At 47.8% G+C, this 17,662-nt stretch overlaps 1 protein-coding gene across 1 annotated transcript in view; it reads left to right on the top strand.

The window, feature by feature from the left end:
* RPTOR (regulatory associated protein of MTOR, complex 1) overlaps positions 1 to 17,662 on the top strand; it is a gene marked incomplete at its 5' end in the record, with an annotated part of 84,187 nt that overhangs the window by 13,915 nt on the left and 52,610 nt on the right. The window contains 4 exons of the mRNA XM_009864632.1: positions 4,515 to 4,615; positions 5,562 to 5,706; positions 12,484 to 12,559; positions 14,943 to 15,044. Of these exons, the coding sequence (XP_009862934.1) occupies positions 4,515 to 4,615; positions 5,562 to 5,706; positions 12,484 to 12,559; positions 14,943 to 15,044 (424 nt within the window). The remainder of the gene's footprint in view (positions 1 to 4,514; positions 4,616 to 5,561; positions 5,707 to 12,483; positions 12,560 to 14,942; positions 15,045 to 17,662) is intronic.

Raw genomic sequence — 17,662 nt, 5'->3', positions numbered from 1 at the left:
TTCCTTTCCGGCGGGATGGAGCGGGACCAACGCTGTCGCCTCCTGGGCGAGTGGCTCGGGCACTTGCAGCGGGTCGGCAGTTCTGGGGCTGACGGGGCCGTGGTCTCTCGGTACCAGCTGCCCCGAGTTCAGGCGGCGTCACAGCCGTGTGCTAATCCACGCTCTGAAGTAGTTGCAGCCTGGGGGTTTTTTTTTTAAGATTTATGATTTTATTTACAGTAAGAAAGCTGTAATTCTCAGTTTACCTTCAGGCCTAGGTTAGGCAGCTTTTGGCCCCTTTATTTTTTTCCAGAAAATTCAGTGGAAGGTCTCAGGGCGTATTTCAGCACATGTTTCAGTGTCATGAGCCGCGCTGTAAGCGGGATGCTCTGGCACGCTGCCTGCTGGGAACACGTCACTCCTTTGTGCTTGAGTTGAGGAGTAACTTTGCTTTGAAGATGTTATTCTGAAAAGTTTTTCTCTCTAATAAATCTGGTTTTATTGAAATGAAATATTTAATTTAATCGCCGCTGTTACAGAGTATCAGTCTCTAGTGTAGGCAAAGCCTATTGTAAACACAAAGCGAAGATCCCACTCAAAAAGATGGTTTTCATGGCAACACTTCTTTCCTGTCTTTCCACAGACAGATGACAGGATTGAACGCCGGCGTACAAAGCTTTACTGCACTCTCAAACAAACAATTTAAGCACCGCAAGTGTTTTTTCTTTCTCAAGTAGTTCACCAAGGTTTGGGGAGCCCAGGCACGCCCGCCTGTGTCCCTCGTGTTCGTTTGGGATGAGGACGTGTTGTCGTGGAGCGCGGTGACGACGCTGAGCCCCTCTAAGCAGCTCTGGCCCGTTCAGGAGATTTCTGCAGCACGTATCCTGCTCTCACACCAGCTGCTGTGCTATATGCTCTCCCTTTTTTGTCCTGGAAGAGTGAAAAGTGAAATATACTTCCGTTATTTTCTTTCCCCAAACTAAAATTATTGGGAGCACTTGCCAGTGTACGTCAGTGCTGATGCATCCTGTTTTCTGAAGCCTGATGCAGAGTATCCCACTGCTGTGAGTAGTAGAGTGGATTAGATTAGATTCCAAAAGCAGAGGCAGTGACGGAGCACATCTGAAGGGAGGACCTGGCATCCTCTGAAGTGAATGTCTCCCCTGTAATTAAAGTGATTCATGGGATTTTGCTAAATTTCTGACAAGGACATTGATGGCTACACCTAGCACGAGCTCCTTAGTGACCCTGACATTTTGTAGTCCTCACTTTTCACAACAGACTGCCGTGATTTAGGTCTCTGTAAAAGCATCTGTCAGGAACTTGAAGGAGGAAGCAATTGAGAGTCCAGAGATGTTAAATTGCAGCGAGCAGCTGAGACAGCCCGCCCTTTCTTCCCTTTCTTCCCCTCCCTCGAAAACAGTTTTTACAAATGAGGGCCGCTTTGTCCTTCCTGTCAAAGGCTCTCGCTGATTGTCAAAGCTTAATGTGAAAGACATCGGGGGAGCGATGCCAAGAGGGCAGCGATGCTCCTCGGGAGGAAGAGCGCTTTCTGGAGCCTTGTGGTGTTCTGGTTATGTAGGTACGTGCCCGAACGCAAGTTCAGAGGAGCTTCACTTGATAGCCACAGCATGGGTTTGAAAGAGCGTGTTGTAGGGGGGAAACATGCTGGCCCCTAAGTATTTTAGCTGAAAACTGACATTTAGTAGATTTGTGCAGCAGAAATCTACAAAATAACAGAAGTGAAGTAACCTCTGCTTCTTGGAGAGGTGTAGATGATGGTTACAAACCAAAGAAGGGCATACCTGATTATTTCAAACGACTCTGTGTAACTGTGTGAAGGAACAAACTCGAGATGCCTGGACGTCTCTCTTGGGACTTTCTGGGGTGCGGCGGTGGCGGTGATTTCCATGCTGGGCTGTGGTGCGGCTCCGTTGCCTGCGAATCTTGCAGCCAGTCTTAGAAGGGACAGTCATATTGTGAAAAAATACCAAATGCATCTTAAAATCCCAAATAAAGGCTGCACTATACTAACGAGTAGCCATTTCAAGTCTTTAAAGACAAATAACAAGAATCCTTGTTCCCCGAGAAGCAGATGTTGGAATCGCCAGTTGTTTCTAAGGTTGGGCTGCTGGCAGCAGCTCGGGGTTGCAGCCTGCCAGTGCTGCTTACTGCCCTCGGTAAGGTACGTGTCGACTCAGGATCTGCATTTAATAAAGAGAATTCAGTGCAGGCTGCGCGCAGAACCTCCATCTGGTGTAAAGACTCAGACTCTGCCGTGCTTGAAAGCGACCATCAAATGGTTTAAGCTCAGCATTTGGCTTGCTAGGGAATCTCAGCAAGGATCACTTTGGTTTCTAATTAGTAACATCCTGACTTTGGAAACGCTGCTATTTTGCTGCAGAGGGTGTTCTGCAATGCAAATATTTACGTGAAATCCTCACCAGAGCGGTTGTGTGGCCTTGGGTTCCCTCTGCTTGCTCTGGGGTATCAGTTAACAACCCGTTCCAGAGACGTGTATTTTTCCTCTGATATCAAGACAGACAGGAATTTTTTATAAGGTGGCAATTTCTAGCTGGTGTAGAAACTATTTATACAAGGGAACGTGCTTCCTCTGAACCTGCATGGAAATACCACTGCTGTGCCCATCGGAGGCACAGGTTGCCATAGAGAAAGCACTTGCTCCTGCAGCTCGTCCCGGTGCCGTGAGTATTGAGAACGCGCTGCAGAAGGGAGGCTGGGCTGCGCCGGGAGCAAATCCGTGGGATGTCTTCCCGTGCTGGGGACTTGGTTCTGAACCTTCCTCGTCCTCTCTCTGATCCTTTCTCAAGGAGAAAAAAGCTGCTCCAGGTTGTGTTGGGGTGTCTGAGCATTAATAAAGACAGTCCAGGACCGAGCCTGTTGGTTGAGTGTTTATTTGGTTTTTGTCTTTTTGTGTGTGTGTGAGAAGCAAATGAGCGTCAAGCAGCATGTTTAGGGAGGCTGGTGAGGATGGAGGCAGGAGCCAGGAGGTACTGTACAACAGTTTATCGCCCTGTTTCTTCCTTTTGCGTTGTGCACGTGTGGATTTTGAGTCACGGCAGGCTCTCCTGGGGGCTCCTCAGTGGCAGAAATCAGATTGCGCGGTGGTCCCGCAGTTTCTCTGGGCCTTAGGTCTCGCTGCAGATGAACAAGTACGGTACGAGATCTTCATTCAACTCCTGGATGAAATAAATCCGAGTGACTTTTTTCAGTCTACAAAAGCAAGATCCCAGATCCTGGGACAGCGAGATTCCTGGTAGAACACTGGTGTTCCACCTTCGCAGGATGTGCTTTGGTCAGGCTGCTCTCTCGGCTGTACCGATGATTCAAACAATGAATGTTGAACCCCGAGGGGACTGGTGGTTTGTCTGCTCTGACCCGTGTATCTCGGGCTGCAGGATGTCACCGGGTGGCTTCTCGGAACAGTCAGATAGCTCATGCTCTTCTGAAGTGTGTGTGCCTTGAACCTTTGAAAAGTGAAGATCGAATTGCTTCCCTTTCTTTTAAGAGTCAAGTGCTTTTCCTTCTTTCTCCACTTGTGTGAAGTATCTTTTGGCACCAAGATTTTTCTCTCCTGTAGGTGTCTGTACACGGTGTTGAAGTTGTTCCTTGGTGGGGTAGAAAGAACGACCTCCTGAAATTTCTCACCTGTCTTTCTGAGCTTGTTCTGCGTCTTCTATATTTTGTTCTCTCTCGGTTTAAAGCAGTTTGAATGAATGCCAAAATGTGAATAATACCAGGGAAAACAGTCTAATATCAGTCTTGACGACACGAGGTAAAACCACGTCTCTGTCCACGGCTCGCGCCTTCCTACAGGACCCTCTGTGGCCTCGGTTCCTCCTGGATGGATCTGTGCTGGGACGCCTGGGTGTTACCATCCCTTACCTGCTTCAACGTTTCCTAGCAAAGCCGTGTTTCTCTGGAGGGGCTTTTTTTGGTTGTTCCTGGTTTGTTTTTTTTTTACTACTTGATGAGTCTTCCTGCAACGTGGGAATTTTACAGCAGAGAGTTCCTTTTATCCGTAGATACTGCTGTTAGAAACGCCGTGAGCTCGCTGCTCCAAAGCTTCACAATCTGAGATTTAAGTGACCTGTGCCCTGATGCTGGTGATTTTCAGAGAGAGGTTAACAACTCAGGTTTTCTTAGAAGCTCCTACAAAATGCGAGTCGTGTTATCACCAAAGTACACGTACACGTGGTGCGTGCACGGGTGTAGTCACAGAAGGGTTTTCACTGTAACAAACCACTTCAGTCCCACACTACTGGTGTGTGCTGTAATAACCCTCTGGCTTTAAGGGAGTGCACTTCAAAGCATTTATTTATTAAATGCTCGTGTAACGTGCAGCTGGGTTATCCCCATAGGGTCGCTAGCTGGCCCTCTGCTTTTGCTCTTGCTTTGGCTGGGTGGGGGGGACATCTGCAGGAATATTTCAGCTTTTTGCATCGTTTGGGTATCTCCAAAAAATGCAATTTTTATCAGGAAAGGTACTTATGTTTTTCCCCCCCTACTTGCAGGATTCCTGGAAGGCTGAATGACAGGAGGACTCCCCTGGGAGAGCTGAACTGGATCTTCACCGCGATCACCGACACCATCGCCTGGAACGTCCTGCCCAGAGGTGAGACGAGGCAGGGCAGTCGAGCCTTTGTCGGAAGCGAGCTCTGTGTGTTCAGAGTAGAAGGATGAAGAATAAGACAACTGAGGCACTGAAATGAGGAGAAAGTTAAAGCCTGGTGTTGAAATAATATCAAGGATCAGGCTGGCTCTTAAGGCTAGTTAAAGCTTTTAAGTTTGCTTTTTTTGCCAGAAGCGTTTCAGCAACCTGATCGTTAGAAACTAGAAAGGCTTTTTTCTAGCGCTTTAGCTTGAGTCACTTTCTTTCTTACTGTGTTTGTAAAGAGCAAGCTGTTTTCTTCCAGCCTTTGTTACTGTCAAAAATAAAGGGTTTTCTCCTCTTTGATAAGGCAGACTGTGTTGCCCACGAGTAAGTTCATCCCATTTCTCTACCCCAGTTCTGCTTTGAATTTATACTTCTGGAGTGTACGAGGCCAAAGTTGCAGTTTTCTCACCATGCTCTCTCGAACGCTCAGTACAGCCCGAATCCATCTTTGTCTCTGTAGGAGACAGCACATTTGCTGTCTTTTAGGATTCATTTTGGCTTCTCCTGAGCATATCAAACTGCCAGCTAACAGGTGTGCAGTCCTGGATTAAATAGCACACAGAGGTCCTTTTCTCCCTCAGTAATTTCCAGAACCAGGCTGAGTTTACCTGAAACACCAAAGGGAGAATTTTATCCAGAAAAGGCAAAAAAGAACCTGAGGTAGAAGGTATTTATATTTTACATTAGTAAAACGGAGAGTAAGTGTGAGGCTTTAAGGGAACTCCGAAGGCAGGATTTCCTTTTAATTGTGTCTCATTGTGGCACCGCAAAGCTGTTGGAGATTCCTTGGTACTGGAATAAAATGTTAACACGATTTTGTGTTCAAAATGGTTTTTTGCGTATTAACTAAGGTACTCAAGTTACAAAGGTGACGCATCTGGTAATTCGTGCAACCTCTTGGCAGATCTTTTCCAGAAGCTCTTCAGGCAAGACCTACTCGTGGCCAGTTTGTTCCGTAACTTCCTCTTGGCAGAGAGGATCATGAGATCCTACAACTGCACCCCCGTGAGCAGCCCTCGTCTACCTCCGACGTACATGCACGCCATGTGGTGAGTCCCAGCCCGGGTCGCCCGGCTGCAGAGATCTGTGGGCATGAAAGGCTGTGAGTGCTTAAATCCGTGCGGCGTTTTACCGGCTAAATCGGGGGATCAAAAATGAAACAGCATGTGGCAGCGTAATACCCGTCCCCAAATGTGGTTCTTCTTGGCGCATCCGTAATTACAGTGTAATTCCGTAGTGCAGATTCTTCAGCTCAGCCCTGTCATCCCTCACTCCAAACGGAAAAGAAATTAGGCGCCTGCTGCATTTTTTTTCCCCGACGCGAAGCTGGTTGCCTGGGATTGCGAAGGGCGGGGATTGCAGAGGGTGTGAGGGAAGAATTCTTAACTTGCCTCCTTAAAGTAGAAGATTTTGGTTTTTTTTGCTGCAGAGTTCATCTGCTTTTACTGTTGCTTTTAAGATGATTAATGGAAATGGAGGTGGCACAGTTATCGAAAAGCTCTTAAATGTGGCTTTGACTATCAAACAAATGTCCCATGAACAATAGTAATAAAAGTAATAATAACAGCAATAATAAAAATGCTTGCTTTCATGTTTTATTCGTTGTGGTTCAGAATAGAACAGTACGAAATTCGGCAAAGTACAAACTGGTACAGTCAAGCTAGCGTAGTTCCTGTAGGAGAAAATGACAGCTGGGTACCTAAAAGGTAATAAAATGACAGGTAAAGGTAGCTGAGTGGGCTTAATTCGCCTGCATTTTCAAATAGGTTTCCTTCATAAGATTGTGGAGGAAAATAAATGCAGAGGGGGTCTGAAGCGATGACAATCAGTGCAAAACCGATGGCAGCATCCCCGAGTTCCACTTCCACGGGGCGGTTTCTCCGAGAAGTGGAGGCGAGCTTGCGGCAGAGCCCCGACAGCGCTCGCAGGCGCCAGCAGCCGTCGAGGAGGCGTTTGCTGGGAACCCAGAGTTGCTTTAACTCTTGAAAAGCACGGAGGCAGCAGCGTTATTTTTAGCCATCGGGCAGCGACCTTCCCGAGTGCTTTGGGTTAGCAACTGCTGCGGAAAATTGTTCTGGTCGTTTGTAAATATGGCGAGTTGTTTTATCATCGTGTCACAGGAGGGACTGGGACATTTGTAAGTGAAGAACAGACAAAGCCACCGGAGTTCCCAGGGTGTCTTTCAGATGATGTTGCTGCTGGATATGGCAGAGCCCGAGTGGAACACGTTTTTGCAGAAAATTTGAAATTAAAGCAGTAAATTTCTTGAGTTATTTATAGCTTGCTTATTGCCTGCATATTAAAAACCTCTATTTCCTGTTCCTTATGGGAATAAAATTCATTTGTATTGCCAGTGTATTGAAAGCCTGTATTTCTGGTCTCCTGGGGGAAAGCAACTTGACTTGGAGTTGATGTGAACTGCGGGAAGGAAACTAGGAAGCCCTGGATCCCGTTCTGTGTCTCTCATGTTCTTTGCTTTTCCTTGCTTGTATTGTAGTTCTCCTGGTCCAAAATAGTGCTGCAGAAAACCTTTCTAAAGCCCCTCAGACCGTACCACAGGGTCGCAACATTGGTGCTGCTTTTTAGGATTTACCAGAAGAAGCAATTCCTTAAGGAAAGTCACCCATGGGGCTTTTTTCCTTGTGAATCCCAAAGACTAGTGAAGTAGACAGCAAGAGAGCAGAGTGTGCCCTGACACACTTTCCTCAGTGCCCTCCAAAACGTGTGCAGTTTGAAATCTAGCAAAGGGGAAAATTCCACTTTTGTCGGAGGTGGCTCAGTTCATTATTAGGGACTTTCAGTGAGGACAGATTTAGAAACTAATTTAGGGCTCGCTTATGTATTTTCTAAAAATAATAATCTGCACTTGCCTATCACCTTTCATTCAAGAATTTTCTAACGGGTGACTAGTCCGAAACCTCCAAACCCATTTTGCTGTTTCGAGAAACAAGGGGATGCGACTGCAGGGTGGGCGAGTTGGCCAAGGGGGTGTTGAGAAGAACAGAAACTTCCGTCAGCTCAGGACAGAAACTCCAGCGCCGTGAGCTGATGGGCACGCTGAGTCCACGTCTGTGTTACCGGTGGATGATAGGATTGCTCTTCTATTGAGATTGTGGCAGAGGTTTCACACGGGCACGTCGGGGAGCGTTGTGGGGAGCCCAAGGGCTGAGGGGACGCCGGCGCGAGGGACGTGCCCCGGGGGGCAGCGGGTTCCTCCCGCTTGACCGAAGCACCGGTTGACTCATTGGTAATTGCGAGCGCCCCTTCTCAGGCCTGAGAACTGAACTGGTCCTCTTTATCGGCTTTGCTCACCTCTGCCTCTGCTTGTCTGAGAAATTTCTCGCAGTCGCTCTCCAGTGTCTCACCATGAGAGGGTCTGGCACGGGCGTAGCGGGACTGAGGCCGCTGCAGAGATGAGCTTCTCTTCCTTTTGGTTTAGTCCTTTGGAACCCAACTCTTTCAACTTCTGACCTGTTAGTTTGTGTTCTGGTCAATTCATTGGGGAGACCACTGTTACCTCTTTCTACCTGAAGAGTTGAGGAAAAGTGAAAACTGATCTTTTGGGAGGAGAATCGGACCCACAAGATCTCAGCCTTTGGATTTCCCCAAGAGGGGTGTGGTGTTCGGGAACGGGAAGGGCTGATCTCTTGAGCTTGCCCCGGTTGGTGGGCTCTGACGTGTTGCTTCGTTCCTCCCTGTCCTTCTAACTTTTATTGACTTTCTCTCTTCTACCTGCTTAGGCTTAAACCCTTCTGGGCACGGGCTGTTTGTACCCGTACGGTGCCTCGCGCTGTGGGTTCCTGGCTGCTGCGGGCACTGCTATAATACAAGTATTAATATTAATATGTATTGATTGACTGGCTCTGCTGTTCAGCATCGAGAGTCGTTCCGACTGTTGTGCAGTAAGAATAGGAGGCCTGATGCTCTGTCAGCATCTTGATCTCTGTTGTGATGGATTACAGTTTATACATTACTGCTGTTGCCAGCAAGTTATATTCATGGCCTCTGAAAAGACCTAATAATGTGTTTGGAAATATTTCCGAACATAGGTCATATATTAAAACCGAAGTACCTTAATTATGCTTTGGGAGAGCTGTGATTTGTCCATAATAGAAATATTGCGAGGGTGCGTACACCGACCATGAAATCCGAGTTGAAAGTAAGCCATAATGTACTGCAAATAAAATACGCTTGAAATTCGAGCTGAAAAGAAAACCGTAATACAGCAAGGCAATTACAGGTGAGAGAGGAGCCGGAGGCTCTGAGCGGGGCTGGGGAACGGCTGCGGGTCTGCTCGCCGCTTTCTCAGAGAAATGAGTCTCGTTTCGCTGCACGGCAAGACTTAGTGCTTCAGCAAGAAGAAAGCGATCGTTTGAAAGGGTATTTGGAGCTGTTTGAAGGATTATGTTCATTCAGATTACACTGTTGATTTAACCAGATTTTTTGTGTGTGTGTGTGTGTCTATATCTTAGTCTTAACTTCTCCAGGGCCCATTAACAGACTACAAATAGTTTAATGGAGAGAAATTTAGGACAAAAATAGCAAAGCACGCGCTTTAGGTTGTGGCTAGAGCAGGGAAATGCGTTGTTAGAAGAAAGAAGGATTTCAGAGTTGTACCAAATATCCCTTGCAATAAATATTTTTTAAAAATAGCTGTGTCTGAGCAGCTGCCCAGCTGTGGCCCCTAAAGCAGGCTTAGGGAGTTCACAGGGGCACTGGGAAGCAGGTGAGTTCAGGCTGAAATCCGAAAATTCAGTCAGGGGCATGCTGTTGAATTGTACTTGCAGAAAACAAACAAGCGTGAAAAATCCTGTCCAACATACTTGATAAAGTCTGAAATGCTGAACAGTTCCCAAAATGCAGCTCAAAACAAGCACATACCCTGGTGTCTGCGCCCCAGGGCTACAGACAGCTTCAGCTTCTCCGTAGCTGCTCCTCAGCACGACCGGCCCAGTAAGAAAATACTCATTTCCACTAATATTCTGTGCAGGGCAGTATAATGCAAACTATTCCCCGAAGAAGAGAGAGCGTTCAAAGACATCAGTGGTAAGTTATAAAAAAAAACATGCCATGAGAATTTAAAAGCATTAGACATCGACTCGGCCTGGAAAATTTGAGTGTAAGAAAATCTGCCTTAAGGATCTGGTAGAGAAAACAACACGTGGGAGAACAAAGGGTAACGCGAGTCTCGGTAACCGCAGTTCCTTTGGGCAGGTCAGGTGAGAGTGTGGGCTCCGGCACGCAGCGTTTCAGGTGTTTGCACAACATGGACAAAGCTGGAAATCTCGGCCCTTTATTCTTTGCTCAGGAGTCCAAGCGTTGCAGCAGCTCCGGGAAGCAGAGTAAAGGCAGCTGGATCAGTTCACGTTAAATTATTAAACGTTTAAACAGTCCTACTGTAACGAAACGGGGGTTGAGCTGAGGAGGTGAGATAGATGGAGTCGGGGGCACGTGTGGATTGGGACTTGAAACGGCCAAGAAAAATTGAAACTAAAATATAAAGGCAAATATATGAGTATTTCTGTAACGGGAGAGGAGAGTTAATGACAGAATTCCAGGGAGTTCTTTTCCTGTTTAATTTTTCATTGTAGAACGATGCCTTTTCAATTTGAATTTTCATGTATTCTGCAATGCCCTGCAAACCACGACTGCAAAGGGGATTTATGGGATCCCCCACCCGGCTCGGCCGTGCCGAGTGGGGGATCCCATAAATCCCCTTTGCAATTGTGGTTTAGGGGCTGGTGGTAAAATAAATCTCGCCCGGCGCTTTGCAAGCGGCAGGCTCCGCAAAGACGGGAGAGAAGCGATGCTCTCTTGGGTTGGCTTTCATAAATCACTTGGAGGATGCAGCACCACCCATCCCTGTTCCCCTGCTGCTCCCTCATTCATCTCTGGTTTGTGTGCTAAAGCGTAATGTTAGTTCAGCGAGCGCGGCTGCAATTTGCCCACCTTTCTTCTTCCCTTAAAACAGTCAATCCCTGCTCCTCCTCCTCCTCCCTCCCAGCCGTTATTTTCACCATGACTGTAACAAGTATTTTTCCTCTTCTGTTTCTCGTCACGGATGCTTTAGTCCTTTGTTATCTGTCTCTAGCTTGTTATGGATCCTTTAATTATCCTAATGCCTCGTTAACGGCGCTGTCTGTTTGGCCGGTGCAGCGAGGGAGCTTGGTGGCAGCTCGTGTGCAACCCAAAGTCTCGTGAGCATCGTGGAGCTGTTCTGGCCGTCGGAAATGGGGAAGTTCTACTTCAGGCAAAAGCTGCTGGGAGCTCACGTGTCTCACGTGGGGAGGTTTCCCGCAGACACCGTGCGTTGGGCTCCTTCAGAAAGGCTGCAGAATCGTTGGAAGTGTCTGAATTGCTCAGTCTCTTCCATGGTTGATGTTACGCAGCGGCTCTCCGGATCGTGTGGAGCAGCGGAATTAAGATTTTATGTTGGGGGCTGCCCTTGTGAGAGATTGAGTGACGCTGGATACGTGGCTCCATTGATTTTGAATGGCCTGTTTTCAGAAACGCAAAAGAGAGATTTTGTTTTAATCTGCTAAAATCTCTTTTTAAATTTCTTCTTGTTCTTTCTGATAACACTTAAAACCTTTGAGATTTGACCTTGCACGGCTGCTTTGCACGTTTTTATAGCAGTATTAGTGCTTCTTACCTAAAATGACTTTGAGGAGCTCAGCATCTTAGCTCTGTGCCTCTGCAGTATAATGACCTACGCAGAATCCTTTTATGGGCAGCCAAAAGAAGACTCGTTGTCTCTGATCTCCAAACTGTTTTTCTTCTGCATAGTAAAACTTATCTCAAAGGTGCTATATATTGACATTTTCTAATGTTTGAGAGAATTTCCTTAAGTGGTGTTTCCCGTTCCTCCAAGAAACCTGAAAGCTAGAAATACTCATTCTTTGCTTGAAGTAAAATTATCTTTATATTTGCACTAATTGACTTTGCCTCATCCAGGAATAAATACCTCTCTCATCAGCTCTGTGTAAACATTTTGTCTCCAGCATGGGTCTTTATCGAGCATGTGGGAAGCATTTGTTGCCCATGCTTTGATTATCTCTTGATTACCTCTTAATTATATTGGCAGCAAATTGTCAAGTGGAAGGTGAATGCCGTGAAGCAGAGGGAAACGTCCGGGGCAGCTCAAACAAGCTGCATCTCCTAAATCCGTAGAAAAGAAATGCTTTAAGGTTTATTTTTCCATTAATTGGAGAGGTTGGGTTTAATTGAGAAGCGATGCCAGTTAGGCTAATGGGGTAGATTTTACCGGTGGAAGGCTTTGTTCGACTCAAACCGGGGTGATTTAAGAACTTATTAGGGCAGCTAACTAAAATACACTGCATTGATTAGCACCTCTGGCCTCACGTCTGCCAACGTTCCGAGGAGGAGGAAAAATGGCTTCGCTTATTGATGGGAACACACGATGGCCACCGGCCATGGAAGAACAAATGTGTCTGGAGAGTAAATTAGTTTCTTTGGTGTCGGAAACCCAGCGGGTGGAGATCTCTAAATATTTTCCCTTTAGTTTAGCGTACATCCCTCCACCCTCGGGAGGGCAGAGCCCTCCCGAGGGGGGAGGGATGTGCGCTAAACTAAAGCCGAGCTTTGCGAAACTCACGTTTTGTTGGTCAGCCTGATCCGACGCTGGACTGCACCTTCCCGCCGTTCTTCTGTTTTCATAGGTTACACTTATCCTTTGAAAAAGAGGGAATATAAAGCCAGTCAGACAGCCCCGCTTTGTCCACATACTCGTATGACCAGAATTTAAATTCACCTTGCTATTACTTGTGGACAGCTTGTATTGACTTCTCCTTCACCTTTTTCTCTAGGCAAGCATGGGACCTTGCGGTTGATATTTGCCTTTCCCAGTTACCTACGATTATAGAGGAAGGAACTGCCTTTAGGGTAAGTTGGATAACACCTGGCACTGTTGTGTGGTGTTCTCTCTAATTTTACGGTAACGTTCTTGCACTTTATTTACATTCCTGCACTTCCAAAAGGATTTCTGGTTGTCTCCAGAGACCTGAGTAAAGGAGAACTGGGAACTTCGGTGAGAGTCGGGGTTGATAAAGACATTCCAGGGCTTTTATGTCCCTACCCCTTTCTTTCCCCACAGTATGTGCTGTGTTGCTGTATGCCCATTTTTATTTCAGGTCTCTAACAGTGTCAGTGGGTGCTTTGTTATTAGTCTTAGACCTCATCTGGGCTCTTGCTGCGGAGCGAGTTGGAATTTAGCAAATTTGTGTATTCCAGGGATTAGACAGAGATCAGCAAACACGAGTGGTCAATCTGAGCTAGCGATTGATTCGAGATAGGGTGGAAACAATTTGCAAGCAGGTTTCCAAGCCTGACAAATGAAATTTCGTGTGTATTTTGGCTAGAACGTGAGGTAGGTAGAGCTGTCGACGTGCAGTTGCAGCTGGGAGCCCGACTGCTGCGAGTTTCCAAGCTGTCCCGGGACCGAGGCGTAAAGGCAGCTCAAGTCCTCTTCTGAGCTCTTCCTTACACTTCCATTTAAAATGCAGCATGATTAATACCGTGGAGGTTTGATCCTGCTCTGCGGAGAGGGGACAGATATTAACCTGTTGCACATCTCGCAGAGACACCTGCAGGAGCAGGAACCTTGGCCGCTGGTTTGGGGGGAGTGGAAGGGGTTTCGCTCTCCGCTGTGACAGATGGTTGGAGCGGACAGACCGTTGCACAGCTCTGATCTGTTCCCTGTGTTCTAATCAACGTTTTGCCCTCAAACCTCTTGATTTATGCCCGGCAAGAAGTGTCATTTGTCAGAGCAGGTTCGCCGCTGCCGGCCGGCAGTAATCCGGGGAGAAATTGCCGTTGGCTGCGAGGCAGGGACAGGGGCGGTGCGGTGCTGAGGCTCCTCGGCTGGTTTTGTAACGGGGCTGGCAGGAGCAGCAATCAGTGTCTGGGATGTCAAATGCCCGGCTGAGTCACAGGATTACCTGCTGCCACTGGGGCTGCTGCGAGTTTAGAGGCCGCTCCGGCCCTGGATAAAGCAATTGCTAATCTCTCCGGGCTGTTCTGTTTCAGCGGCACACTAAAAACCGTGTGCGGCTGACTCTCGAGGCGTTCTGTCCTGGTCAGACCTAGAGAACACGATAACCTGATGGAGAAGGGGCCTGCGGGCTCACAGCGCTCGCGCAGGGGTGCGACGGGGGTGGATTGGCTTCGGGCAGGTTTGGATTGATCTGTTCTCCCTCCTCCCGTCTCTTCGCTGCCTCCTTCCCTTGGATTGTCAGATCTCGCCAAGTAATCCTCCTGTTTCATCCAGGTGCGCCCCCAAACGATTGCATCTTGGTGGAGTGGGACCGTGGTTGCGTCGTCTGCTTTACAAATTACGCTCTGGGTTTTTTCTGCTTGTTTTTCCTGTCCCCTGAACCAGGTGCCTGTACATCCAGAGGTCCTGCAGGCTGGTACCCCCAGTATTTACTGGATGCCGCGCCGGTGCATTTTGTAAAATAGCCTGTGGTTTGAATGTCTTAAGCACCAAAACACAACCGGTCGATATTAGGAGTTCACCCCGCCCCTCGTATCTTGAGTAGGGCACCAGTGCAAAGTCTATTAAATACCGTAGCGCTCCGCATGGGTTTGTTATGCTCATTTACCAGCACTACCAGGATACATCTGATAAAATTAATGGCTTCAGTATTTTAAGTAAATTTTCTGATTTTTGTTTGCCTCTGTGAAGTCCTTCTACTGCATGACAGGTCTCAGAAGGCACGAGTAGCTAAATAAAAGTCTTGAATTAAAAAACTGGTGAATATGAGGCAGCCTTGTTACAGCCCACACCAGCACGTCTGAACTGCCTGTTTGCAGGAGAGGTTTTTGACAGCCAGGGAAGTCTGAGATGTGGATTTTTCGTTGCTGTTGGATTATGTTCCCTGTGGACTGGGCAGAGGTAGCACCGTGTGCTGCTGCAGGAGCGAAACTACCTCTGCAGAGCAGATAAATCCACGGCTGTTCTGCCTGCTTCTCCTGGGCAAGCAGTTCACCAGATTTCCCTAGCCCTTTGGTGATAGATTTTCCCGTTTCTCTACTCTTTTCTTCTCCTTTTTCCTAACAGCCTGCATTAGAGAATGCAGGCATGTTTAAAGGCAATTGTATCTGGTCAGTCTTTGGAAAATTTTTGTAGATTAAATGTGTGTCAGTTAACAATTGATTTTGGAAACAATAAACTATATAAGTCTCTGGGTGCCAAAACTATTTGCTTCTGTTTGGCTTTTGTTGGTGTTTTTTTAACCAAACTTGCACTCCTGTTCTCGTCCAACAGCACAGCCCTTTCTTTGCGGAGCAGCTGAGGGCTTTCCAGGTGTGGCTGACCATGGGCGTGGAGAACCGCACCCCCCCGGAGCAGCTCCCCATCGTCCTGCAGGTCAGTGCCCGGGGCGGGGGCTCGGCCCCCAGCACGGAGCCTCGCGCCTCCCTCTCCTGCCCGCTGCGCCGGTGGCGTTCGGCTGCACGGGTTACCTGGGCTCCTTCAGGATTAATTAGATTAATTGTGCATTTACTAGACCTGTGATTTTCTTCCCCTGTACGTGCACTCTCTGCTGAGCGAAATTTCCCCCTGTAGTCCATTTGCAGCTTCAGCAGTACCAGGCTCTGCCGCCTCCTCTTTTTTGCTCTGAGGAATTGCGACTTTTCCACAGAGTAACGCGTCTTGTTGGCTCCTGTAGTATCTCCTCTTACATGCCAGGCAGAGACTTTATCTTCTCACTTTTCTCAGAACGTGGAAGTTACTGCAATGTAAATAGTTTGGAGTTGGCCTCTTTACCTGTCTGGCGCAGCCCGGGAAGTGTTCCCTTTAATGCGATGCAGAAATTCTGCTGCAAGAACATAGAAACAAGTCTCTGAAGACCATGCCCGGAAGGAATGTAGAGTTCGGGTAGGCATTTGCTCAGACGAGACAGAGTTCATCTGTACAAGGGAGAAGTAAATCCAGGAGAAACATAACATTTCAAATAATATTTTCCGGCGAGGCACATATTACAGTTGTCATCTGCTCTCGCCTTCTCCTCCCCAGGAGTTTGTATTGACAGAAATATAATCCCCCTTGTCAAGGTAGCCGTGGTCTCTTCTCCACCAGGCAGCACCATTTAAAGTCTTTCTGTTTAAAGAGCACGATTCCAATCTCTTGTACAAGGGTATGCGATTTCTTTCACTAAATGCGAGAAGACTCGCCTTCCCCTGTTAGCTGCCAGCCTGGTTTGTGACTGACAGCGCCATTAATCTCTGTAAGACCAAGTCTTAAGTTCCCTGAGCCTTCCAGGCCTCGAGAGATCAGCTGGATAAGCACAGGTGTGGTTTATCTCTGCCGCTGCAGTGGGAGAAGGCAGCCTTCTGCTCCAGCACCAGCCCTGCTGGTTCCGGTGAATTATTGGGCACAGGAGGGCTCTGCAGGTGGCTTAAGGTTGCAGCGGAATTGAGAGGTCACCTGGCAAGGGACTCTACTTTCCTTCCTGGGACGAAAATGAGCTAGGACAGTGGAATTATAGCGTGTTAATTGTGTGGTGGATTAAGGTTGGTTGTTACTGGATTTGAGATACTTTACATCAGAGACCAACTGATGAAGAGAGGGAAGGGAGCGCGTTTCAGGCCCCTTTGGAGCGTCCTGTTGTGTTGACCCCTTGGGAGTGCTCCGGCTTGTACGCGTGGACGTAATTCCTGTTTGGAAATGGTGATGGGTTGCTGCCGGTGGGCCGTGCCGTGGTGCCGTGTCGCCTTGTGGCGCAGCGGAGCTGTTTCGTAATTTCACTGGAAGTTCATAAATTGTGCAGAGTCCTCGCGTCCTCATCCAAGTCTCTCAGATATGTTGGTTCAGGCTTCAGGTTATTGTGTGAATCAGTTTGGGAAGCGAGAAGGTAAAAACCTGAGAGAAAGTGATGGCTTTTTTTTTTTTTTGAGGTTTTGAAAATAATGAAGCAGAGCTTTTAAAATAAGATGTGATTTGATTCGGTTCGGGGTTCTCGCAGGACGCTAGCAGTGGTGAGATGTGGTTTTGGATCTTCACCTGGAAATCTTTTTCAGTTACATCCATTTTTTCCCCGGCTATGGCAGAATTTGTGGATTTGCTTGGTTTTTTCCTGAAGGTTGGGTAATAACAGCGTTATCAAACCCGCGTGCCCCCGTTGTGTGCCGTGCTCCCCTGCGTCCTTTCCGCCCTGCCCCAGCTGCCACCGTGCCCTGGTTTCTCCGACTGCTTTAATCTCCAGCAGCAGCCCCTGTTATTCCTGTGCCGGGCGTCTCTAAAGCGCGTCGTTAATCGTGCCAAGTCCCGTAGTAAGTTTGTGGAGTAGGCTGGTGCCAACTAGGGCAGGGTGACCAAAATCCTTTCTCTTATGACCTGGCCTGAGATCTGAGCTCCGATATGCAGAGGTGAGATGATTAGTTTAGTTATTCTTCAATATTAAGCACGAAAAATAATTTAATTGGAATATGCGGTGTGGAAAAACACAGAGGAGAGGACAGAACTGGGGAACTGAATCAATGAGTCTCCCTTAGACCCACGCTGAGGGATGTTACTTAATTTACACTGAGGATTAAATGTTGCATTCCAATATCTTACATCTGTTAAGGAGATTAAGAACTGAAAGTCTGTCTGTTAATATTTCACACCGGGGTGGGTATAAGCCAGTAAACTACCACCTCATTATCGTTGTCAGACTCCGTTTTAATGAGATTTTTATTAACGACTAATGTGACCTTTTGCTTCCCTCTTTAGTCTCTTATATCGATTTGCCGAGGAAGGCAAAGCCTCTTTTTCTGCATCTGAGCTGTTTGGAGCAATGGGAGGCCGGGCCTCGCGCTCGCCTCCGAGTCCTTCCCGTGGCCGCGGCCATGGTCCTGCTCGCTGGGGCGGAGGCGGGTGGCGCGGGGAGAATCTGTGAGGTCCCTGGGGTGCTTCCACCCGGCAGGGCTCTGCTGCTGGGGGCCCCCTGCGCCGGGGAGGAGGATGAGCAGTGAGAAGGTGGGGAGCAGCGAGGCTGAGGGTGC

The sequence above is a fragment of the Apaloderma vittatum genome, unplaced genomic scaffold (genome assembly GCF_000703405.1).
Source record: "Apaloderma vittatum isolate BGI_N311 unplaced genomic scaffold, ASM70340v1 scaffold23432, whole genome shotgun sequence".
Lineage (NCBI taxonomy): Eukaryota > Metazoa > Chordata > Aves > Trogoniformes > Trogonidae > Apaloderma > Apaloderma vittatum.
The sequence above is the reverse complement of the archived record's forward strand: the minus strand, read 5'-3'. Positions and strand labels throughout refer to the sequence as shown.